Here is a 27,185-nt window from a genome sequence, read left to right as displayed (position 1 = left end):
TAATATAACAATTTTAATATACATGCACCCAACATGGGAGCACCCAGATAAATAAAGAAAATGTTATTAGAGCTAAAGAGAGATGCTCCAATACAATAACACCTGGAGCCTTCAACACCCCACTTTCAGCACTGGGCTGATCTTTCAGACAGAAAATCAACAAAGAAACATCAGACTTAATCTATACTATAGATCAAATGGACCTTTATAGATATTTATAGAACATTTAATCTAATGGCTGTAGAATACATATTCTTTTCCTCAACACATGGATCATTCTCAAGAACAGACAAAAAAAAAAAAAAAAAAAAAAAAAAAAAAAAAAACTCATGGCAAGCATTAAAACATAAAAAAAAAATTGAAATATTTTCGAGCATCTTCTCTGACCACAGTGGAATAAAACTAGAAATTCATAACAAAAGGAATTTTGGAAACTATACAAATATACGGAAATTAAGCAATATGTTCCTGAATGATGAGTGGTTCAATGAACAAATTAAGAAGAAAATGAAAAAATTTCTTGAAACAAATGATAATGGAAACACAACATACCCAAACCTATGGGATACTGTAAAAGCAGAACTAAGAGAGAAGTTTATAGTTATAAGTGCCTACACCAAAAAAGAGAAAAACTTCAAATAAACAATCTAATGATGAATCTTAAAGAAACAGAGAAGCAAGAGCACCAAACCCAAATTTTGTAGAGAAAAAGAATAGAGCAGAAATAAATAAAATTGATACGAAAAAAATACAAAAAATCAATGAAACAAAAATTTGGCTTTGAAAAATGTTACACAAAATTAACAAATGTTTAGCCATACTAAGAAAAAAAGACAGAAGATCCAAATAAGTAAAATCAGAAATGAAAAAGGAGACATTACAACTGATTCTGCAGAAACTTAAAGGGTCTTTAGTGGAGGGAGGATACCACCCCTCATATTGTCTTATGCCTAATTTCTGCCTCCAAAGAAAGAAAAAGTAAAAACTAACAGGCAGAAATGAAATCCACAGGCAGACAGCCTGGCACCACACCCTGGGCCTGGTACTTAAAGATCGACCCCTAACCTAATTGGTTATGTTATCTATAGATTACAGACATTGTATAGAAAAGCACTGTGAAAATCCCTATCCTGTTTTGTTCTAATCTAATTACTAGTGCATGCAGCCCCCAGTCACATACCCCCTGCTTACTCAATCGATCACGACCCTCTCATGTGCACCCCCTTAGAATTGTGAACACTTAAAAGGGACAGGAATTGCTCACTCATGGAGCTCAGTTCTTGAGACAGGAGTCTTGCTGATGCTCCCGGCTGAATAAACCCCTTCCTTCTTTAACTCGGTGTCTGAGGAGTTTTGTCTGTGGCTCGTCCTGCTAAAGTGGCTACTATAAGAAACTATAAACCAATAAATTGGAAAATCTAGAAGAAATGTAAAAATTCTTAGATACATACTAACTACTAATGTTGAACCAGGAAAAACTCCCAAACCTAAAAAGACAAATAACAAGTAATGAGATAGAAACTGTAACAAAAAGCCCCCCAGTAAAGAAAAGCCTGGGACCTGATAGCTTCACTAATGGATTCTACCAAGCATTGGAAGAACCAATATTAATCCCACTCAAATTATTTCAAAAAATTGAGGAGGAGGGAATACTCCAAACTCTTTCTACAAGGCCAGTATTACACATTACAAAGACATAAAAAAAAAAAAAAAAAAGAAAAGAAAACAAACAAACAAACAAAAAAAAAAACTGCATGCAAATATCTCTGGTGTATATCAATGCAAAAATCCTCAATAAAATACTTGGAAACTGAATTAGACAATACATTAGGAAGATCATTCATCATGACAGGTGGGATTCATCCTTGGGATGCAAGGATGATTTGACATACGCAAATCAATCAATGTGACATATCATATCAACAGGATGAAGGATTAGAACCATATGATCATTTCAATTGATGCTAAAAAAGCATTTGAAAAATTCAACATCCCTTCATGATAAAAACCTGAAGAAAACAGAGAATAGAAGGAACATACCTAATAACAAAAGCCATATACTACAGACCCACAGCTAGTATTATACTGAATGGGGAGAAACTGAAACTTTCCTCTAGGATCTGGAACATGACAAAGATGCCCACCGTTACCACTGTTATTTAACATAGTACTTGAAGTCCTAGCTAGAGTGATCAGACAAGAGAAAGATATAAAGGACCTCCAAATTGGAAAGAAAAATGTCAAATTATCCTTATTTGCAGATAATATTATATTATATTTGTAAATACTTAAAGACTCCACACATAAAAACCTATTAGAACTGATTAAAAAAATTCAGTAAAGTTGCAGAATACAAAATTAACATACAAAAATCTGTAGCATTTTTATATGTGAACAGTGAACAATGTGAAAAAGATATAAAAAAGTAATCCCATTTACAATAGCCACACATAAAATTAAATATCTAAGAATTAACCAAAGAAGTGAAAGATCTTTACAAAGAAAACTGTAAAATTGATGGAAAAAATTAAAAAGGACACAAAAAATGAAAGGATATTCCATGTTCATGGAATGGAAGAATCAATATTATTAAATTGTCCATACTACCCAAAGCAATCTACAGATTCAATGCAATGATATTTTTCACAGAAATAAAAGAAAAACTATCTTAAAATTTATATGGAATCACAAAAGACCCAGAATCACCAAAGGTATCCTATGCCAAAAGAACAAAACCGGAGGAATCACATTATCTGACTTCATATTATACTACAGAGCTGTTACTGGCATAAAAGCAGATACATAGACTAATGTGACAGACTAGAGAACCCAGAAACAAACTCAGATACCTCAGTGAACTCATTTTTAACAAAGGTGCCAATAACATACACCAGGTAAAAGGGAATGTCTTCAATAAATGGTGTTGGGAAAACTGGATATCGATATGCAGAAGAATGAAACTAAACCTCTATCTCTTGCCATATACAAAAATGAAATAAAAATGGATTAAACACTTAAATCTAAGACCTCAAACTATAAAACTGCTACAAGACTAACAATGGGAAAATCTCCAGGACACTGGTCTTGGCAAAGATTTGCTGAATAATACCCCACAAGCACAGACAACCAAAGCAAAAATGGACAAATGGGATCACATCAAGTTAAGCTTCTGCACAGAAAAAACAATCAATAAAGTGAAGAGATAACCCAAAGAATGGGATAAAAAATCTGCAAACTACCTATCTGACAAGGGATTAATAACTAGAATACATAAGGAGCTCAAACAACTCTATAGGAAGAAATCAAATAACCCAACCAAAAAATAAGCAAAATATTTGAATAGACATTTCTCAAAAGAAGACTTACAAATGGCAAACAGGCATATGAAAAGGTGCTCAACATCACTGATCATCAGAGAAATGCAAATCAAAATTATAATGAGATAGCATCTCACCCCAGTTAAAATGACTTATATCCAAAAGACAGGCAATAACAAATGCTGGTAAGGATGTAGAGAAAAGGGAACCCTTGTACACTGTTGGTGGGAATGCAAATTAGTATAGCCACTATGGAGAACAGTTTGCAGGCTACTGAGAAACTAAAAATTGAGCTACCATATGATCCAGCAATCCCATTGCTGGGTATATACCCCAAAGGAAGGAAATCAGTACATCATAGAGATATCTGCACTCCTATGTTTGTTGCAGCACTCTTTACAATAGCTACGATTTGGGAGCAATGTAAGTGTTCATCAACTGATGAATGGGTGAAGAAAATGTGGGACATATACACAATGGAGTACTATTCAGCCATTAAAAAGAATGAGGCCCAGTCATTTGGAACAACATGGATGGATTATGTTAAGTAAAATAAGGCAATCACAGAAAGACAAACATCACGTGTTCTCACTTATTTGTGGAATCTAAAAATGAAAACAATTGAAGTCATGGACACTGAGAGTAGAAGGATGGTTGCCAGAGGCTGGGAAGGGTAGTGGGGAGCTGGGAGAAAGGTGAGGGATGGTTAATAGGTACCAAAAATAAAAAATAAAAAGAATGAATAAGACCTAGTATTTGACAGCCTGATATGGTGACTATAGTTAATAATAACTTAATTGTACATTTTAAAATTACTTAAAAGTATAATTGTATTGTTTGTAACTCAAAGGATAAATGCTTAAGGGGATAGCTACTCCATTCTCCACAATGTGCTTATTTCACATTGCATGCCCATATCAAAACATCTCATGTACCTCATAAATTTATACACCTACTATATACCCACAAAATAAGAGCAAATAAATAATTTTCATATGAATGAACAATAATTTATTCAATAATCCCTTATTGGTGGATATATAGGTTGTTTCCAAAGTTGTGCTATCAGTCATGATACAAAATTGGCATTAGATCCTGAGTGCCCTGCTGGGTTTTGGACTTGTGTGGGGCCTATAGCCCCTTTGTTTTGGCCAATTACTCCATTTTGGAATGGCAACATTTATCCAATTCCTGTACCTCCACTGTATCTTAAAAAAATGAACTTGTTTTTTATTTGACAGGCTTATAGGTGGAAGGGACTTGCCCTGTCTCAGGTGAGACTATGGACTTCGGGAGACTGTTGGGAAGGCATGATTGTGCTTTGAAATGTAAGAAGGAGATGAGATTTGTCAGGGCCCAGGGGAGGAATAATATGGTTTGGCTCTTTGTCCCCACCTAAATCTCATGTTGAATTGTAATTTCCAGTGTTGGAGGAGGGGCGTGATGGGAGGTGATTGAATCTTGGGGGTGGACCTCTCCATTGCTGTTCTTATGATAGAGTTCTCATGAGATCTGGTTGTTTGAAAGTCTGTAACACCTCCCCTTTCTCTTTCTCTCTCCTGCCATCCATGTGAAGATGTGCTTGCTTCCCTTTTGCCTTCTGCCATGATTGTAAGTTTCCTGAGGTCTCCCCAGAAGCAGAAGCCTGCACAGCCTGCAGAACCACTAGTTGATTAATCCGCTTTTCTTCATAAATTACCCAGTCTCAGGTATGTCTTCATAGCAGTATGAGAATGGACTAATATATTCTGCATCTGTTGAAAGAACCAAGCCCAGGGAGTGTCTTCATTGCCACATTCTACCTTTACCCCCACATGCAATCCATCACCAAGTCCAATAGATTTTACCTTCTAAATATTTATCTACTCAAGCTGATTCTTTAGATCTCTACCACAACAATTTTGGTTCAAACTACCATCATGTTTTGTTTCAACTCTTGCAAAGCCCACTTAGTGACCACGCAAAGGCCCTTTTTGCTCTCTCACAATCTGTTCTCCACCTGGAAGCCACAGTGATATTTTCGAAACGTAAATATAATCATGCCATTTCTCTGCAAAAATTCCACAATGCCTTTTCACTGTTTCTAGTTTAAAATCTAAAATCATCATATTCAAGACTTGTATGGCTTACTCCTTATGTAACTCAAGTTTTGTTTCATTTCTCTTTTTGGTTCTCTGAGAAAGTGAAAGACAGTATGGCTGAATTACAAGGATAGTGCTTTCCTTCTGCACATGCCTAGAATACGATCCTTTTTCTCTTTCCCTACTTAATTCCTATTCTTCCTTCAGAATCCAGTTCAAACATTGGGAAGCCTTCCATGATCCTCCAGACTAGATCACATCCAAACTCTTGGGTTCTTCCCTTCGTAGCACTTCTCAAAATGTATGTTAATTATACATTGATGTAATAATGTGATTAATGTCTGTCTTCTTCCACCAGACAATAACCTCCATTAATACTTGTACCTGTAAGATTTTTGTTCTTCACTCTATTTCTTGCACATAGCACATTGACTGGGACATTGTAGCCATTTGATAAATACTGATTACATGGATGAACGAATGAATAAGTGAATGGAGAAAGAAACTATTAATTGTAACACAAATAATGGTAGAAGAAGAAAAAGTAATTAGAGTTGACTTTAAACTTTCAGACCCAAATGATATGGAAAATATCAAAACAAATTTCAGGAAGGTGCATTTATGGTGGTTGGGGGAAATTCTGCAGAGAAAAATGAGGACTTAGTTTGGGCCTTTAAGCTGCTAATGAGAAACTTAGTGGAGGGGTTTCACAAACGATTGAAAATACAAGTGGCAGCTGAGAAAAGTGGCCAAGGCTGAAGACAACCACTTGGAAACCATCTGCTAAGACGATAGCTGGTAGATGAAACTTTGGAAATGGACAAGGTTCCTGAGGAATTAAGTAGTGAGAAGAGAAAATCTATTTGAGGAAAGAATCTTGAGAAATAGCTATAATTTAACAGGTAGAATGAAGATTATAAGTCAGCACATAATATAGAAAAAGGGCCACCAGATAAGCTGGATAAACAAGAGGGTAATAAGACACAGAGGACAAGGGAAGTAAAAACTTCAAAGGAAAAATAATTTTAAAATACACACAACTGTTAAAAGAAAAGTTTTATGGATGTACAACATCTTAAGTGTGCTAAAATACTTTTCTGTAATTTCAAAGCAACCTCATGAAATTACTGGGAAATAATATGAGGTCCTCGTGACCTGGAAGAATGTTTGATAATGCTGCACTGCAAGTGCAGAAGTAGCCATGTTTATGTAAAATAGCTTGTTTAGGCTGTTGCTTCAGGGAAAATTATAACACCTTGCCCATAATGTCAAAGAATTGAAGAATACAGAACCATAGAAAGAACATGGCAGCCAAAAAGGCTATAAACACAATGTCAGATTACAAAAATGACCCTGACTTCAATAATAAAATAGTGACAAATAGCTACCATTTATTATTTGCCATGTACCAGGCATAGAGGTAAGCACTTTACATGCCGTACTTCATTTAACTTTCATAAAATCATTTGAGGTAAGTATTATTAACCTGAGTTTACAGACACTCCAGAAAGCTAAGTAATTGTTCGGTATCACACTACCAGAAATGGAAGACCCTGGATTCAAATGCAGAATTAAAAGATTGGGCTCTTAACCACTACACCATAGGGCCCCCCAACATGATAGAAACCCAGGTCCAAACAGCCTTTATAGTGGAAGATCCAAAACAGAATAGACTCTTCCCTGTTAAGCACTCTGGTAAAAGACGATCTTCATTTCCTTAGAGTGGATGATCTGGAGATGAAAACAGCCTTGGGAATATGACCTTATGTGACCCACATAAGATATAATTTTCACTGTAGAAAACAGATTAAGTAATTCTCAATGATTCCTTAGGTTGTCATAAGTTAAAGATCCCTGTTAGAATCATTTATGTATTCAAGAAATATTTATGCACTGTGCTAGGCACCAGGTAGATAGCAATGGACAAAACAGACCCAGTCTGTGTTCTTACAGAAGCAACAACAATCGTGCGTGTGTAGGGAACAGACATTAAATAAAAGTTACATAGAGATACTTTTACTAACTGTGATATATGTCATAGAGTTTACAGAATGTTATCAAATTATTATTGCGAGTGGAGTTAGTTTGGAATATGGAATCTAGAAAACCTCCTCTGAAGAAGAGACATTTAAGGTGAGACCCGTAAGAGGAGTTTTGAACTAGACCAAAACTGGCAGGGGCAAAAGTACCTTGGCAGATTTATGGAAATAAAAGCCCTTGTGGCTGAAACATGTCAAGCAATGAGGCAGGAGCCCAGAGGGGGGCATGACTGGTTAGGAGCCTGGATTCTGAGGATGCTAGGTGACTAACATTGAAAATTTTGGTATTAAGAGTGGCCACAACCAAATGAGCATCTTTTACTACTCTTACTCCTACTCAGATTCCTGAGTTAATTCTGTCTAGATGACACACACACATACACACACACACATGCACACCCCCTATCAAAAATAACCACAGGCTACACCAATTGATCACATAGGCTACACAACTATTACTGGAAGTACAGAAGTGAAGCAAAGGTCATTGGCACGATGTTTTGGGTCTGGCTGCTTGACTAGTCTCAGTATATAATGATCAGATTTACAACAGACCAATGGCTCAATTATCTGGAAAATAATTCTTATATGCAATGGTTCAATCACTTGTTCACCAAAATAGACACATAATAGGTCAGAACACATAACCAGAGATTTGTTGATCATTCAGCTAATTTGATCAGTGTAAATAACTAAACTGATAACTTAGACCTCAAAACAATATTTGCTTGGTTTGGAATGTGAATCTAAATAGTATCTCGGTTAAACACTTTACCTGAAAGAGAATGTTAACCAAGTAACAAAAATATTCATTTTCTTTAAAAAAGGCAATAGTATTAGATATTACTGAATGATCATAATTTCAGAAAAAGCTCATTCATGTGGACTAATTTAGATAAAGGGCATAATGAAATGGTAAAAAAAAGTTCAAAAAGTAGAACATTTTTTGCAGAAATGCAACTGTTACCAAAGATCCAAAGATTCTTAAATGGTTTGTTAAAATATGTGTATATATATGTGTATGATGTATATATAGATGTGTGTGTATATATATGTGTGTGTGTACATATATATATATATATATATATATATATATTTTTTTTTTTTTTTTTTTTGGGACATGATTTTGTTCTATCACCCAGCCTGCAGTGCAGTGGTGTGATCATGGCTCACTGCAGCCTTGACCTCCTGGGCTCAAAGCAATCTTCCCACCTCAGCCTCCCAAGTAGCTGGGACTACAGCTATATGCCACCAGGCTCTGCTAATTTTTGTATTTTTTATAGAGATGGGGCTTTGCCGTGTTGCCCAGGCTGGCCTGGAACTGCTGGGCTCAAGTGATCTGCCCGTCTCAGCTTCCCAAAGTGTTGGGAAGACAGGCAGGAGTTACTGTGCCTGGTAGGAATTATTTTGTATCATATCATTGCTCATGTTTTAATTAGTGCCCTGGAGTGCTTAAGTAGGATTGAAAAAGTGGTTCTGCTGGTACTCTAAATTTCTATGCTTCAACCTCCTTTGCCACAATTATTTGCATTACCTTTGAATAAATAATTTGGTCCAACAAAAGTACAATTTGCCTATACCTGAATGATCACAAATCCCTAATTAATGTAGTCCAATTTAATAAGAATTTACTGCATTTATGAAAATGAAAACTTATGCAAAAGACAGTTATTCAATGTTTAAATCTCTAGAAAGCTAGCTTACAAAGAATGTCTCTCACATATTCAAATTTTATATTTTTATATCTACATCTGCAAATTCAGTAATTCTATTCTATTTTACAAATACAGACATTCGTTATTTGCCCAACATTTACAGATTTTAATGAATAGCCCCTTCTATAACTATCTGTGTAAATGTTTAAGTCTTAAAAAGAGATTGTATTTTTAGTTTAGCAGTGTATATAGGACATTTTGTTGACCTAAACAATTTAAATTACAAAACTATAACAACCTAACTATTCCTTTAGTGAATCTAGCCTTTTCCATTCCTCTTAAATGATATAAGAAAGAGCCAAAAAAATTCATGACATATAAAAATAAATCATCACAGAAAAGGGTTCCATAGCTGTCCTTCATATTATAGAATGTTCTTTCTTTCCAGGGAAAAACTGAGTAATCACCTTAAGCTCACAGTTGAGAGATAATGAAAATTACTTTTCAGAGAACATTCAGTGAGAATTATTGAGATAAAAAGGAAACTATTTGGTGATTAAAAGTTAGCACTACATATCTCCTGTGCTATATCCAACATGTATTTAAAGCAGAACTAGAATTCCTATTAATTGAATAATAAATGTCAGTGGTATACTGAAGATAGGGCTGTGGGACAGTTCACTTTAGGTGCAGGAAATAGGGTTTGCATTTGTTTAAAAACAATTAAAAAACTGACCAAAAATCAGGCTACTTTTTATCATCATAACATACTGGTAGTTTTTAACAAAGAATAAAATAGTCTTCTCTGAAAAATAGCTTTTTATTGGTCTAAGTTTTAAATAAACAATTGCTGTGGTTGCAGTTGAGTTTTAATAATACATATATAAGCTTAAAATGAGAGCTTTTTAAAATTTTTAAATTAACTACATGGAAGTTAATAAAGAGAGCTTGTAGTTACATGATGGAACTTCCAATTCACAGTGACTCCTCTACATCCATTCAGTATATGAGTAAGTTCCTAATGGTGAGGAATCCTTCAAGCTTCTTTTAGACGCAGTTCAAGTTTGCAAACCTTGTGCCACTCAGATTCTTGCATTTAATAGTTGCTTTGAAATCAATAATGACAGTATAGTGAATTTAAAGGCAAAGAAACAAAACTTCAGAATTTCAATTCTTTCATTTTGTGATTACTTGGAATTTTTGTGTTTTAGACTTAAGTGAGATAGTGGCAACTGTAAGGTGTATTAACTTATTTGGTAAATATAAATTGTAGCCCATACATAAAATATTTTACTGATTTTGGCTGGTAGCATTAAAATGGAAATGTATGCTTCTTTTAAAGTTATTATGTGCTTTAAAAATAAGAAATAAATGAAAATGTTACATCAGTGGTATAACTAATAGTTACCTAAACTCTATATTGTATAATTTTGATTGTATTAAAATTCACTTATTTGTTACCATAACGGTATTATTCATTACTGTGATGGACTAATATGTTTTTCTCCATTTATAAAATACATTAATGTAACACAAAGATTAACTATTTACCTTTTTCTCTTTTGTGCACTGGTAATATTTGGTGGCATAGTACTATATTCAAACTTTAAAAAAAGTTTATGAGTTTCTTTGTGGCTACTGTTATTAGTCATGTAATTTCACAATTATTTCTGAAAATGCCTTTTTCCTAGAGAGGAGGGAGTATTAAACATTACCTGCAATGGGAGTGTCAGATATGTTAGGTATACAACTGATAAAGTAATGAAATTATTATTTATTAGAACTAAAACACATTTTCTAATTTGAAGGAAGCACAAATTCATGAGTTGAATCATATTTTCAGCCCCCAAAGTAAGAGCCTTAACAGGGTCATACATTCTCAGGGGTCCTTGTCCTTGATCTGTTTTCTAAGTAGTGAACCCAACATTTGCTCTCTATGAGCCCTAGAATACAGAACTAAAGTGAGAGAAATAAAGACAAAGGTTTCTTTTCTTTTTTTTTTTTTTTTTTTTTTTTTGAGACGGAGTCTCGCTCTGTCACCCAGGCTGGAGTGCTGTGGCCGGATCTCAGCTCACTGCAAGCTCTGCCTCCCGGGTTCACGCCATTCTCCTGCCTCAGCCTCCCGAGTAGCTGGGACTACAGGCGCCCGCCACCTCGCCCGGCTAGTTTTTTGTAGTTTTTAGTAGAGACGGGGTTTCACTGTGTTAGCCAGGATGGTCTCGATCTCCTGACCTCGTGATCCGCCCGTCTCGGCCTCCCAAAGTGCTGGGATTACAGGCTTGAGCCACCGCGCCCGGCCTCTTTTCATTTTTTTAAAAAAGATTTAGGTAAGATGGAGTATTAATAACTAAAAGTGATTAAATCCTAGAACATGTTGCCAAAGGAAGCTGTGGAACATTCATCCTGCGAGAAGGGAAGATTCAGTCACATCTCTTAAGTGATCATGGTTCCAGATACGCAGACACACAAAATTTTACATAGTTTTAGGGAGTCCATTGGCCCCCTGCAGCCTATTCATAGGCCATATCCTCAACAAGCCCCGATTTAGCTCTAATATTTTATGTCTTCAATTCCCTCTCCTTTATATCCTGACCATCTCTCAAGTCTTTCTCAGTTTACCTCTACCAGGAATCTTTGTGCAAATACTAAGATAACATATAGAGAATACCTAGCACAGGGCCTGGCAGAAGAGAAGGCATTAATCAAATGATAGCTTTCCACGTGTGTGATTATTCTATCCTATGTGCTGTCTCCGTTACTAAATTTATAATTAAATTTATATTACTGTATTAACATCATGTAGTTCAGCAGTGTCTATAATTGTATTAGTTTTATTTCCCTAGCTGGTTAGGTATAGGAGGGTATTTTTCAGATCTTCCTTTCAAGGCAGGAACTACTTTGATTCTCTTCTCCTAACTCTCTGTTCAAGTTCACTGCTTTTTTACTCTCCTTAAATAACTCATGTTAACCAGTTACAGTATTTTGCCAACAACATCTTCTTAGCTTGAAATGTTAAAATCGGTTAAGGTGATACTTCCTCATATGCTGTTTCCACCTCCACCCCATCCCCAAGCCACATATCATAAAGTTCCTTACAGTCAGTCAGACTTTCCCAAAAAACTGCTCTTTATGCTGACCCGCCACAACTAAAGTTATCTGGCTTCCAGGGCATAATGCTGTCACTTCATTTAAAGAGCTGCTTGAGAGATGAGAGTAGCTAAAGGGTATCTCTTCTGCAGAATGTTCTAAACGGTATTAAATTGGTCTCTTACTTGAAAGTAGTGTAGTAAACTTATTTTTTTGTTCCATTCAGCTTCACTTGTGTTTTTGTCTTAAATTGTAAAAATTATAGCCAATTGCCTGCTCAACCATACTGAATAAAAGACAAGCTACAGCAAACCAAGTATGTCTTAAATAAAGCCTGAATTTAAACTTAAAACCAGCAACTAATCATTTTGGAAGGCTACAGGTGTTCCAGTTCTACCTGTTTTTAATTGTATGTTGAATACATTTTCAGCTGAATAATCCAAAACCACAAATATCTAATGAAACATCTTATTGTTAAGGATTCTGCAACCAATCTTCACTAAAGAAATCCATACCAAGTGAAGAAGGAAAATACACAAACCCTCAACAGTCTTTTTCCAACCCCCAAGTGGCAAGACAACTGTTGGATGAGAAAGATTACTGACAAAATGACTTAAAAATCCTTCCAGGAATCTTTTACTTTTGACTAAAAGAGTTATTAACACAGGAATTTTACACAGGAAAAAAGAGAACTCATAGTATTTTTAAAGCGGTTATTAATGTTTGATCAGCAAACTAATATTTAATGGAAATGAACCAAAGCTTGCAGTTTTGATGGTGAATCATGGATACTTAATTATTTTCTGTTGAGACTGTATTATGATAAGTGAGGGTGAGTATTGGTACTTTCCTAGTAATGTTCATATTTTCTTTTCTTCATAACATCATATTAGGCTGATCACCAATTCTGAATATCATTGAACACATATAAATAATTAACATATCATGTTGGACATCTATGTATTTAAAGAAAAGCCAAAAATTGAATGATGTGTATTATCTATTTCCTCATTAGTTAAATAAAGGATTTGATAAACCTTTATGAGTCATCATAATCACTTTTTTTTTTTTTTTTTTTTTTTTTTTTTGAGACAGAGTCTTGCTCTGTCGCTCAGGCTAGAGTGTAGTGGCACGATTTGGGCTCACTGCAAGCTCCACCTCCCAGGCTCCTGCCATTCTCCTGCCTCAGCCTCCCGAGTAGCTGGGACTACAGGTGCCTCTCACCACGCCTGGTTAATTTTTTGTATTTTTAGTAGAGATGGGGTTTCACCGTGTTAATGAGGATGGTCTCCATCTCCTGACCTCGTGATCCATCACAATCACTTTTTAAAACTTCACATTTAACCTAGTCTTTACTTTTTTTTCAGTGACAAACTTAATATCAATCCTAAATTATCCAAATATTCATTTATAAGGTAATGCTGATAAAGGCTGTGACTTTTTAAATAATACTATAGTGCTACTTTGGAAACAAGTTTACATTTAAGAAGTGACTACTAATATGCTTCAAAAAAGATGACTGAACTTTGTTATGAGCTTGTTAAACAGCCGCTATTGAATGAAACTTTTAGCATGATATGTCCCTGCTTCCTGTAATCATGCTATATTTCTGTCATATTGAAGCAAAAATGTTCATCATTTTGTCAGCTCTGTCTGCAAAGCAGAGAATTACCTTCCCAAGTTCCTGAGATTTATGCTTTTAATTACTTCCTATCTGTTTCACTACTCTTCAAACCTAAGAATCAATATAAATAGTCTTATTTATGGCAAAAATGTAAAATATTTGACAAAAGCAGGCTATCATTTTCTAGATTTCCATTTGATGCTATTGATTCCCTCTATTTTCAGTATCATTTTTCTTGACAGAATCAGTTGGTTTTTTCAAACTTACAATATTATTCATTTATTCAACAATTTGTACTGTTGAACAGCAGATGTAAAGTTTGCAACTAGCTTTTTGGTTCCTAACCCAGCAATGAGATTATCACTACTGTGGTTATCTCTTTCTTTAATCATCTGCTACAGAGTTCACTTTATATGTGACTTTCTCCAAATCCCCTTATCATAAAGTCACTTTTCTGTGAGGGTCAACTTCCTTGGCTTATTTAGGTTTTGCATGGGAGGCTACTATTTATAAAGGTGAAATCTAATAGCTTAGGCACTAGTATTCTTGAACATACACACACACATATACACACGCACCCCTTATATGAAATTGTATATATATAATCTAGAATTATATAAATATGCTACAAGTTTATACACTAAAGAAGCTGCTATCTATCTTAAGGGATTTCAAGAGAAATACAGTTGATGTGTATGTGTGGCATGCAGTGAGTATGTATATATATGTGTGTGTGTATATATATGTGAATGTTTATATATGTGAATGTGCTATCTATATGTTCACATATGTGAAGTTGCTATCTATCTTAAGGGCTTTCAAGAGAAACGCAGAAGATGTGTATGTGTGGCAGGCAGTGAATGTGTATATATATGTGTGTGTGTATATAGGTGAATGTTTATATATGTGACTATACATATATAGGTGAATGTATAATATATACATGAAAGTGAATGTTCAAAGTTTTTTTGACAAACCCATTAGGGTAAAGTACCATCAACTACAGAGTGTCTGAATATTCAGAAAATACGAGGTAACTTTATTTTCCAAATAGTATGTTGGTTTGAGTTTCAAATAACATGCTCAATATATTTTTTAACCTTCTAAAGGCCTTTTAAAGTAAAATACCTCTAGATTTAAAACAATGCATCCAGTTTTTAAGCTAAAAAAGCTTAATAAAGAAATTACAAATGTCCAAGAAAGACACGGGAAATTACATTTGTTGTATTTTTGTGCCAGAAAAATAGGAACAAGTGATAAAGGAGAGGAGTTGGAGGAGAGAGAAGAGAAAATTGAGTAGAGAAGAAAGGAAGAAGAAATGTGATAGTTTAGAAGAAAACACAGGGGAAGAGAAACACGTAACATGCAGATAGAATTTCTAGAGTTAAAAGCAAGCACCAGGCAGTCAATAGCAAAATGTGGAATCCCTTAGGAGAATGTTACATAATGACAAATAAAAAGCTTGATCCTTCAGAAAACCCAAGTGGGTACCCTTGCAGCTGTGTGCCTCTTTTGCTTTTGCTGGAAGGGACATCTTCAAACATGGTGTCTAATGGGGTTCCTGTTTCCCAGCTGATCTGATTTCTCAGAAAAAAACACAGCTGCTGCAGGGACTTGCTGCCTCGTGGCAGCTGGTGGAGAGAGGTGGAGTTAGGTCTGGTGGCAAAGGAAGATGCAAAATCAGCCAACAGCATGTGGAAAGGGAGTTATGTGGAACCCAAAGTTGTGGCTTCCTTCCTAATCTCTTGACTGCTGAGGTCTCTGCTGGGTGACAGAGAATGCCAGGGTCTCTAGCTGAGACAGCACCAAGACCTTCTAAATGGCAGATGGTAGATGGGGAAGTTTGTTCATGCAAGACAAATACAAGTTTATATTGTATTTTATTAACTGCTAAAGAAATCAGGAAATTGGAATAAAATTAAAACCAAAGAAGAGACATAGGCAGAAAGACCCAGGAGGGCATAACCTAAATGGCCTTATCCAAATGAAAACTGCTAAGATGACAAAGACACAAAATGCACAGTGAAGTGGTATTATGGATGTATCAATTGCACACTAACTGTAGCACATGGGAATTGAGGGAGGTCATTGAACCACTGCAGTTTCTGAAATTTCAGAGATTTATAGTAAAGAGCAGCACAGTCAGGTCACTCACAGAAATGTTTACACAAGTGGTTGATTACCCTACCATTTTTTTTTCTTGAAACGGAGTCTCGCTCTGTCGCCCAGGCTGGAGTGCAGTGGTACGATCTCGGCTCATTGTAAGCTCTGCCTACCGGGTTCACACCATTCTCTTGCCTCAGCCTCCTGAGTAACTAGGACTACAGGTGCCCGCCACCACCCCCAGCTAATTTTTTGTATTTTTAGTAGAGACGGGGTTTCACCATGTTAGCCAGGATGTTCTCGATCTCCTGACCTTGTGATCTCCCCACCTCAGCCTTCCAAAGTGCTGGGATTACAGGCGTTACCCTACCATTTTAACTTCTACCCTTAATTTTCTGTCCATTTGTACTTAATCATTCTAATGTAAATAAATGAAATGGCATTGAGGTTTTCACCTTATGTCTTCAGACATGAGAAAATAGGGCACAGCAAAAAGAACAGAAGGCTAAAATGAGAGATAGGGATATTCGATAACCTAAAACCAAAAGACAAAATAAAAAACATCAACAGATCACAAACTTAGAGGTACCATAAAAAATAAAATATAAACTATAAGTGATTCAATGTTTATGATGTCATTCAAAGATAATAATGTAAATTTGAAAAATCAAATGGCCTAGCTCCAAATGAGTAATAAAAGCCTATGGGGTCAACATTTAGGGACAATGTATCTCATGCTTAATTACTTGTGGTACTAATGCTGAGTACCAAAATTTCAGGGTCAACTTCTGACTTAGAGTATATAAAACTTGACTAAAAAGATCACCATGTTTTCATTTTGATTTGCCTATAAGGCATAAAAGACTCAGAAATACATTAAGGGTATTTATAATAAACTGTGTTCTGAGATCAATAATAATAATAATAATAATATAATATCTGTTTTTAAATATTTAAGAGAATCAAGTTGCCCTGTTTTGTGTAAGAATCTGTTTAAGAATTTGATTTTGATTCAATTTTGTGTAAAGATTTGATTTTGTGTAAGAATCATTCTTTCATCCTTCTGCTACTATCCTCCAAGGAATTGAAACTAATATGTAAATTAGAAATTATTTGGAATCTGCCAATTTCAACTTAGCCAAAATGAGATAAATGTTAGTCTCAAAAAATTTTCTGAAGTGTATGTAAGCTCATTTCCCTGGCAAAGCTTAACTCTGGAAATGGCATTTTCCAGCTAAAAGATAAAGATTCAGGTTTAGGCTTATCAATTTATGATCATACTGCAGTTGCAGTACACTCAGTTACTGGAGAATAAAGAAACATTCAGGGTTACACAGCCTCATTCAGCTTAGGTATACCTTGTTAGAAAGAAGGTGGTCAGGAAGAAAGTAGGGCTTGAGGTGATACACACATTTGTGCAAATGTCTGGGACTCAGTTGGAAAGCATATTATTCCTGGACTGCAATGTCTGCTTCCTGGCAAAGTTAATGGTGTTAATTTGTAAAGGTTCATTTGGGAAATGTTTGTGATTAATGCTTGCTCATTTACATAACTGTGTATTGTGTAAATAAAGCTGTAGCATTTTGCTTTTCAACAGGGTAGTTCTACTGAGATGATAAAAGCTGGACAAAGGGAGGTACAGGACACTTAAACTAGGTCATATTGAATTTTAATGCATGAAGCCGACTGGTACATTTTATATGGATAATGAAGAACTGCAAAATGCAGTCTGTTTACTGTGCATCTGCCTTCCAGATTTTTCAATAAACATATTTTCTATACTGAAGAGTGAAGCCAATTTCAGTCTCAGGCTGATTTAGAAATGTTATTAAAAAATAAGGATGAGCATCTTCTTAATTCTTACATTAAAATGTAAATAGGGTAATTATAAAATAATAAACTCTCCCCCAAATAAAAAATGCTCAGCTTCAGAGCTTGGTTATTCAGATTATAGCACCATTACTAAACACTGAGAACATGTATATGTCACATTTGTGAATTTGCCATCCAGACTTTGTGGCTTTACTGCCCAGAGTCTAAGAATGACTCAGAAATCTAATTTCTTTCTTTATTATCAATGGAACTTTGGAGCTATAGCAAGGAGGTTGCTGGTCATGTGCTTATGTGTGCACATATGTCCACGCCCCTATTAGGAAGTACAAAGAAAATGGCTGACATCAAATGGAGCTCAAGACAAAGGTGGATGTACTCCTGGAGCAATTCTGGCACTCGAAAAAAATTCTTATGCCTTCCATAACCCAACCCATCACACAAATAAAAAACAGAATTCATAGTCATTCTTTCTGGGTCTTAGCTGTTGATTTGTAAGATGGAGGTGTTTATATCCTACTCTCCTGACAGATACCATGGAAATGATTATTAATTGTAGAACTTCAATGATCCTTCCAAAGATCATGTGGTTCATTTTAGGCCATATTGTAGAGATTAGCAAAGTGCTTATCATACAGGAAGAGTTCAGTAAATGCTTAGGAAATGAGTAAACTTATGTAAGGCAACATAATATAATAGGAAGAGCTGTGGATTTAGAGGCAGGAGATTCAACTTATATTCTAGCTCTGCCATTTATTGACTGAAAATCTAAGAGATATCAAAAGATGGGAACCAATCTAAGTGACCCCTTGTAAGGGATGAGTTAAACTATGAAACATCCACAAATAAACTACTGTATTAGTTTTCTGTTGCTTTCATAGCAAATTTTTATAAACTTAGTGGCTTAAAAACTTATTATCTTACAGTTCTGGAGGACAGGAGTCTGACATGTATCTCACTGGGCTGACATCTTGATGTCAGCCCAGTCAGCAGGGCTGCATTCCTTCTGGAGGCTTTAAGGGAAAATCCATTTCTTTGTCTTTTCCAGCTTCTAGAGGCTGCCCACATTCCTTAGCTTGTGGCTCCTTCCTTCCCTTACAAAGCCAGCAATGGCCAGTGGACTCCTTGTCAGATAGCATCACTCTGACTGCCTCTTCTGCCTCCCTCTTCTACTTTTAAAGACCTTATGTTTACCTTGGGACCACAGGATGATCCAGAACAATTCTTTTATCATGAGGTCAGAATATTAGCTCCCTTAATTCTATCTACTACCTTAATTCCCCTTTGCTATGTAAGATATATTAACAGGTTGCAGAAATTAGGATATGGGCATCTTTGCCTATCACATCTATAAAAACAGTACAGGAGCTCTCTATGTTCTGATAGAAAAAATTCTCCAGCATATATTGTTACATAAAAAATACAAGGCAAAGAAGAGTGTCAATAGTATGCTACTATTTACATAGAAAGGGGAAGAAATAAAAATATGTAGTCATACTTAGTTATATTTGCATAAGCAAAACCTGGAAGATATGCAAAAAATATTAAAGTGATTACAAATAGGGAATGACATGAAGGTTGGGAAGATGAGGAAAGGGATAGTTTCTTCAATGTGTGTGTGTGTGTGTGTGTGTTTTGAGATGGAGTTTTGCTCTTGTTGCCCAGGCTGGAGTGCAATGGCATAATCTCAACTCACTGCAACCTTTGCCACCAGGTTTCAAGCGATTCTCCTGCCTCAGCCTCCCAAGTAGCTGGGATTACAGGCATGCGCCATCACGTCTGGCTAATTTTGTATTTTTAGTAGAGACAGGGTTTCACCATGTTGGTCAGGCTGGTCTCAAACTCCTAAACTCAAGTGATCTACCCATCTCAGCCTTCCAAAGTGCTGGGATTAGAGGCATGAGCCATTGCACCCAGCCTCAGTATGTTTTTTAATATTATCATGGTTTGGACTATAAATATGTTATTTTTAAATTTGAGATTCGTAATTGTCCCTAAGCCCCTATTATTCAGTCAGTGTTCAACATCTCTTGTTTTGAAGAATCTATCCATCATCAACCTTGTTATTTTACTCTTCTTAAATTAACTCTTCTAATAGGTAAATCCTTATTTATCAGTGGCTTTAAACCAAGCAGTTCTCTAACATTACATTAATGGACTTCATAAAATTATGCATCTTTTGCACGATTTTTGCAATTTCATTCTGAAATCTATTATTTGCATTGTACTGAGAGATGTTTTCAAGCATCTGGCCTTTGGATAGTGAGAATGCCAGTGTTAAAGATGCAGCATGTCTTTAGGTGGGCATTTGTTTTGTAAGTGGTCAGATAAGTAGTAAACATTTTCATGTCATATTTATATAACAACAGACTTTGATTTTTCTGTATAACTCTAAAAATTTGAATAATAACTGAGCAATACTGTAAAATGTACTCAAATCTATTTCTGTATTTATTATTGTGTCTATTCTTATAAAAGTCTTATACTTTCATTCTAGTAGTAAAATTGTAGCTTAATATATTTAGTAGTTATATCAGTATCATAAATTAGTCTTCTATTTATAAAATATTTTGTGGCTCATATCATTAATTTTTTCTAGTTAGATTTACTAAGGTATACTCTACATATAGTAAAATTTTTTTTTAGGTGTTCAGATTAATGAATTTTGAAAAACAAAGACTGTCATGTAAACATCGCAACAATAAAGTTACAGAATATTTTCATCATTCAAAAAGTTTCCTGCATTTCCACTTGTGGTCAATTCCCTAACTTAACCCTCAGTCTCTGTTAACCACTGATCTATCCCCATAGTTTCATCATCTGCAGAAAGTTATCCGAGTGCAATCATACGGCATATAGTCTTTGTGTCTTACTTCTCTCACTTAGCATACTGCCTTTGAGATTCATCCATGTTGTAGCATGTATCACTACTTACTTTTTACTTTTACTTTATTTCTATTTACTTTTGTTTGTTTATTTCCATTGTATGGCTTAGACATAGTTTGTTTATTCATCAGTTGATGGACATTTGGGTCAATTCCAGTTTTGGGCAATTATGAATAAAATTACTTTAAGCTGAACATATGGATAAATATACGTCTTCATTTGCCTTGGGGATATACTTAGAAGTGGGATTGCTGGGTCATATGGGAAATGTATGTATAACTTTATAAAGTTTCTTATTAATAACTGCCAAATTGTTTTCAAAAAACATTTTGTATTCTCACTAACAGTGTATGAGAGGTCTAGTTGCTCCTCATCCTAGCCATTTGATCCTATCAATTTGTTTAATTTTCACCATTCTAATAGGTGTAGTGGTATCTGATTTTGGTTTTAATTTGTATTTCCTTAATAGTTAAACATGTTGAGCATTTTTAAATGTGCTTATTCATCATTCATATTTCTTCTTTGGTAAAGTGCCTGTTAAAATTGTTTTCCCATTTTATCATTTATTATTGAGTTATAAGTTATTTATATATTTGTATGCAATTTCTTAAGCAGGTAAAATATTTTCTAGTAGTCTATAGTTTGTTTTTTCTTTTTCTTAATAGTGTAACAGTGTCTCTGAAGAGTAGAAGTTTTAAATTTTGATGAAGTCCAATATATCAATATTCACACTTTTTATTTTCTAAGAAATCTTTGCCTAATGCAAAGCCAAATAGATTTTCTACTGTTTTCATCTACAAGTTTAATAGTTTTTTAAAGTTTTTATTTTATGAATGATCCTATTGAATTTTTATGTTTTATATCGGGTAGCAGTCAAGGCGTTTTTTGAATTTACATATGAATATACTTCTTCTAGCACTATTTGTTGAAAAGATTAGGCTTTCTTCATTGAATTCACTCTGCAACTGTGTTGAAAATCAACTGACTATATTGGTGCAAGTCTATTTCTGGACTCTGTTCTGTTCCATTGATCCATGTGTCTACCATTCTTTCAGCAATTTCACAGTCTTGATTATTGTAGGTTTTAGAGTAAGTATTAAAATCAGGAAGCATTAAGTCTTCAAAATGTGTCCTTTAAAAAATGTTTTGGCTGTTCTAGGACTTTTCTTTCCTATGTATATTTAAGAAACAGCTTGCCATTTTCTACAATAAAAAAGCATTTTGGGATTTTGATAAGGATTGTGCTGGATCTATAGATCAATTTGGGGGAGAACTGACATCTTAACAATATTAAGACTTCAAATGAATTAACACTGTACATTTCTCAGTTTAGTTAGGTACATTTTGATTCCTGAACAGGAAGTTTTATGATGTAGCAAAAAATTTGTTGGACTTTTGATTAAAATTATACTAAATATAATTTTATAAATCATGATAAACATCTCTTTTCCAATTACTATTTTTTATTATGCTTCCTATGTAGAATTATCAAAACATAATTTAATGGTATATGCAAACAAAAGTGATTATTATTTTAGTATTTCTAAACAACATTAATTCTGTAACAAGCTCTTTGCAAAATGGCTACAGGGGTCAAGTAACTCGGGAAATACCACATATTAATACGCAGCCTTCAGATTCTGATTTACATCGGTCATTGGCTTTACTTGGTAATTGGATATTGCAAATATTCTAATATTGTTTATTTTGCTTTCCTGTTATTTTGTTTATAAATTTGAAAACCCATTTTCATAAAAGAGAGTGATTTGTTCCATTTTCTTGTTATCTTTTTTTAGCAGGATGGTTATGCTTGCCAGATAAAATAGTTTATGAAACTTTCTCTGTATTTTATGTTCTGGGAAAATGTAAATCATATAGGAAATTAATAATTCTCTTAGGTATTTAACAAAATTTGGCACAAATAGGAAATGTGGCACTTGATAGCTAATAGTAAAAATGGTTTTCTTCCACATTTACTGCATTTTAATTTTTAAAATATCTTCATTGCATTTTAAAACTTTTCTCATATTTTCTGATATTCAAGCATTTTCACAAGTAAATATAATTAGTGAGATTAACTGTAAAATGGTATAGTTGAGACTGACTGCATAGATAAATTCTTAATTTTTGATATTAGCCACTTATAGACTATTGTCTATAATCCTCTATTGGTTTTAAAATTTGTATTATTTTTTATTGTTGTAATGTTATTCTAAAAAATACTTTCAAAGTGAGCTAGGTTGAATCCACGGATATGGACTCTGTGGATTCAGAGGGCCAACCATACTCTATTGTTCAAGTTTTAAGCACTGAACCCAAATCTCTTGGAAATCTGGCATCCTGAAATAAGTGGGCTACCAGTAGGAGTGGCTGCTAAAGTGTATGTAAATATGAAGAAATGTACATATTTAGATCAATCAGACTTTTAGCTCTGACAAACTACAGAGAATAATGAAAAGGTGATACTCACATCCGAGTTAAAGCGAAGTTGACAGACATTACAAGAAATAACTTGTTTCTTCTTTGGGGGAATGGATACTCCAAATGTATGGTTAATAACTGCTTTTTGCACAGGATCCATCTGAAGAACAAATGAGAAAATAGTCTATTTGTAACTTCTAAGAGAAGACAATAGTGTGAGCAAATAACAGTAGTTGAAATATTCCATAGTTTAAACTTTTAGTTCCTAAACAAAGATAATAAGGAATCTCATTCAATAGTAATATATTTGTCTCCAAAAATTAAAAACGAAAACAAATGACAAAAATGAAAACAAAAAATGGCTTTGAAAACATAACTCAAAAAAGACCACAAGAGAATCACCCATATTCCAAGAAACCTTCTCTGTATAGAAGGAGCCTTGAAAAACCTTAGAAGAATCATAAAACAAGAAAACTTAAGATCCAAAGGTCAGGGTTAAAATTAACTTTTTTTTTTTTTTTTTTTTCTTGAGACAGGGTCTTGCTCTGTTGCTCAAGCTGGAATTCAGTGGTGTGATCACAGTTCACTGCACCCTCAACCTCCTGGGCTCCTGTGATCCTCCTGCTTCAGCTGCCCGAGTAGCTGGGACTACAGGCGTGTGCCACACTATGCTCAGCTAAAAATGTTAATGTTTTCCCTGTATGAGGTAATAATACTTAGGATGGCCCAAATAACAATTATTACAAATATGTTTATGCTTCTTAATTTTTGATTTGTGGTAAAGTCATAAATGACAGGCTCTTATCAGAGCACAGAAAGTTTTGACTGAATATACATATTTTAAAATAATTTGTTAACTTTCATGTGCTATAGACTGAAATTCATTCTACTGAAAATGCATGTCACAACTGTACACTTAAATGTCTAAAACAGATTGGCTGACATGCAACCCTTGTTTAAATATTAATCAAGTAAAGTTTTGATTTATAGCTTGTGATTTTCCCCTTTTGGCTTGCATGTATCATACATATTCAGAGAAATATACAGTGATACAAGTACTCAAATAGAAAAAGTATGGCACAAAGTCATCAAAACACTCAGGAAAAGAAACACCTAGATATGCAGAGCCTATGAAAAGAGACACAGCCGTGATTCTCTTGTGTACTCCAGGTAATAATCTCCAGCATTTACATCAAACAACTGGCAGTTCAAAAAACAATGCAGATGACGAGCAAAACATTACATAACAGATGTAATATGAATGAGGACAGAGCCACTGACACCATTGTCTAGGAAATCTCCTGACGTTAGAGATTAGATTGGATTAGTTGATAATATTTGACAGAGAAGAGAAATGAGTACTATCTCTGATCATGATCATAAATCGACAAAATGCAAAATTAGCAATTAGAAGAAGCTAAATACATTAGAAAGGCAAGTGGATTGAAGAGTTATTGCATAATAAATTAACCTATTTTTTGGCTGCAATTTCAAGAGAGATGACAGGACAATGTATTCCCATTATAAAGAACAGTTATGGTGGTTTGGGACACTTACAAATTTTAAGAGGGTGCCAAGTGCAGGGGCTTATGCCTATAATCCAAGCACTTTGGGAGGTGGAGGCAGGAGGATCACTTGAGCCCAGAAGTTTGAGACCAGCCTGGGCAACACAGCAAGACCTTGTCTCCATCTTAAAAAAAAAAAAAAAAAAGCTAAGGGGGAAGTTTTCTGGAGAGATAGCCTAATTATAATGTGATGGTTACACAAATCTGTACATATGTTAAATTCACAGAACTTTCCCTCTCAAAAAGTCAATTTTATGTATGATAATTTAATAAGTAAAAAAGAAAAAACTTTCTTAATAGTATTATGTTTAACTACTAAATCTAACATATCATTACTGGAAAATCTAGGGATTCATACTGTTGAAGGTCATAATTGACTGCATTAAATTTTATTCAATGAGAATGGTAATTTTAAAAACTATGTGATAGAAAATCTCAAAAAGTCAGAAAATAAATTCCTAGTTCACTTTCTTACTTTATTCAAAAACACAAATACTTATATCTAATCTATCTATTTGCAAAATATGAAACTATACTTTCTGACAGTTACCAGACATGGCGAATCAGTTTAGGCAGGCTTAAAAATAAAACAGGCTAATTTATCTTGGCAGGATGAAAAAAGCCCACTGTTTTGCAAAGTTAAAAAACAAGAGCATTTTATTGAGATAGTTTCTGATCTCAGGCTCTGAAAAATACTTCCCATCTGGTGATATGTGAACTACATAGGATTAAACTATACGACTATTTCCCAAATGCCAGTTTTTTGCATGCTATTTTCATTATTTTTTGCCACATCCACACACTAATATTTTTCTTTAAATCAAATTAAAGTACATTTAAAAAAACAAATCATAGAATTAATGTACACTTTCCTATTACTCTTTTCAAAAAATATATTGAAATTAACATCAAAATTAAAACTTTCCTCAAAGTGAATCCACATATCCTAGCTGTTTTCATGCCCAAACATAGAAAGACAAAAGGTACATGTACAAATATCTAGTTTCAAGTTCTTAGTAGACTATTTTAGTAGACTATTATATCTATTGACAGCTCCAGCGAGATCTTTGAATATAAATATTCCCATTAAGTTTTAAAAATTGTTAGCTGCCTACATAATTTTTCATTTTTGTTTTTGTTTTGAGGCAGAGTCTTGCTCTGTGGCACAGGCTGGAGTGCAGTGGTGCGATATCAGTTCACTACAACCTCTGCTTCCTGGGTTCAAGCAATTCTCCTGCCTCAGCCTCCTGAGTAACTGGGATTATAGGCACCCACCACTGCACCTGGCTAGTTTTTTTTTTTTATTTTCTTTTCTCTCTCTCTCTTTTTTTTTTTTTTTTTTTTTTTTGTATTTTTAGTAGAGACGGGGATTCACCATGTTGGCCAGGCTGGTCTCGAACTCCTGACCTCAGGCAATTGGCCTGCCTTGGCCTCCTAAAGTGCTGGGATTGTAGGCATGAGCCACTGTGCCTGGCCCCTAATAGTTTTATTCTGCTGAAATCTCACATTTGTACCACATTGGCCTGACAATATGCCTTTGTGTCCCCAAGGCTGAGAGCTCTCCATCCTGACAGGTGAGTTGTGGCTGAGCACTCCAAATAGAAAGGTAGGCAAGTTTCCATCCATCTGCTCTCTAAAAAGCAGACCAGACTAAGGAGGTTCCTTCATGAAACTCTCCCCAGAATTGGCTCCTCCAATTTATATAAGTAATCCTAAGTTTTCTCATAAAATCAGCTAAATAAGCACAGCCCTTTTACACCTTCTTTGCTACTTATCATTAACTCTTTCTGCCTTTTCATCCTTTGGATAACTTATCACTAATTGTATCAATATTGTACCCCCCATCTGTCTCACTTGGAATAGATTTTCTTCATTTTCCTCTTAATTCTGTATTTCCTTAAGGTTTCTGGAAAAGATTCACTTTTTTTTTAAATTTATTTTTTTATTATACTTTAAGTTCTAGGGTACATGTGCATAACATGCAGGTTTGTTACATATGTATACTTGTGCCATGTTGGTGTGCTGCACCCATCAACTCATCAGCACCCATCAATTAGTCATTTATATCAGGTATAACTCCCAATGCAATCCCTCCCCCCTCCCCCCTCCCCATGATATGCCCTGATGTGTGATGTTCCCCTTCCCGAGTCCAAGTGATGTCATTGTTCAGTTCCCACCTATGAGTGAGAACATGCGGTGTTTGGTTTTCTGTTCTTGTGATAGTTTGCTAAGAATGATGGTTTCCAGCTGCATCCATGTCCCTACAAAGGATGCAAACTCATCCTTTTTTATGGCTGCATAGCATTCCATGGTGTATATGTGCCACATTTTCTTAATCCACTCTGTCACAGATGGACATTTGGGTTGATTCTGTCTTTGCTATTGTGAATAGTGCCGCAATAAACATACGTGTGCATGTGTCTTTATAGCAGCATGATTTATAACCCTTTGGGTATATACCCAGTAGTGGGATGGCTGGGTCATATGGTACATCTAGTTCTAGATCCTTGAGGAATCGCCATACTGTTTTCCATAATGGTTGAACTAGTTTACAATCCCACCAACAGTGTAAGAGTG

General features: G+C 34.8%; 1 protein-coding gene across 10 annotated transcripts in view; it reads right to left on the bottom strand.

Moving 5' to 3' along the window:
• Window positions 1–27,185, bottom strand: part of ZNF385B (zinc finger protein 385B) — a 446,640-nt gene that overhangs the window by 64,061 nt on the left and 355,394 nt on the right. For all 10 annotated transcript variants that reach the window (XM_030917001.1, XM_030917005.1, XM_030917002.1 and 7 more), the window contains one exon: window positions 23,093–23,203. In XM_030917001.1, the coding sequence (XP_030772861.1) occupies window positions 23,093–23,203 (111 nt within the window). The remainder of the gene's footprint in view (window positions 1–23,092; window positions 23,204–27,185) is intronic.

This window comes from Rhinopithecus roxellana, chromosome 14 (assembly GCF_007565055.1).
Source record: "Rhinopithecus roxellana isolate Shanxi Qingling chromosome 14, ASM756505v1, whole genome shotgun sequence".
Classification (NCBI taxonomy): Eukaryota; Metazoa; Chordata; class Mammalia; order Primates; family Cercopithecidae; genus Rhinopithecus; species Rhinopithecus roxellana.
Note: the sequence above shows the minus strand (reverse complement) of the source record. Positions and strands in the feature narration are given on the sequence as shown.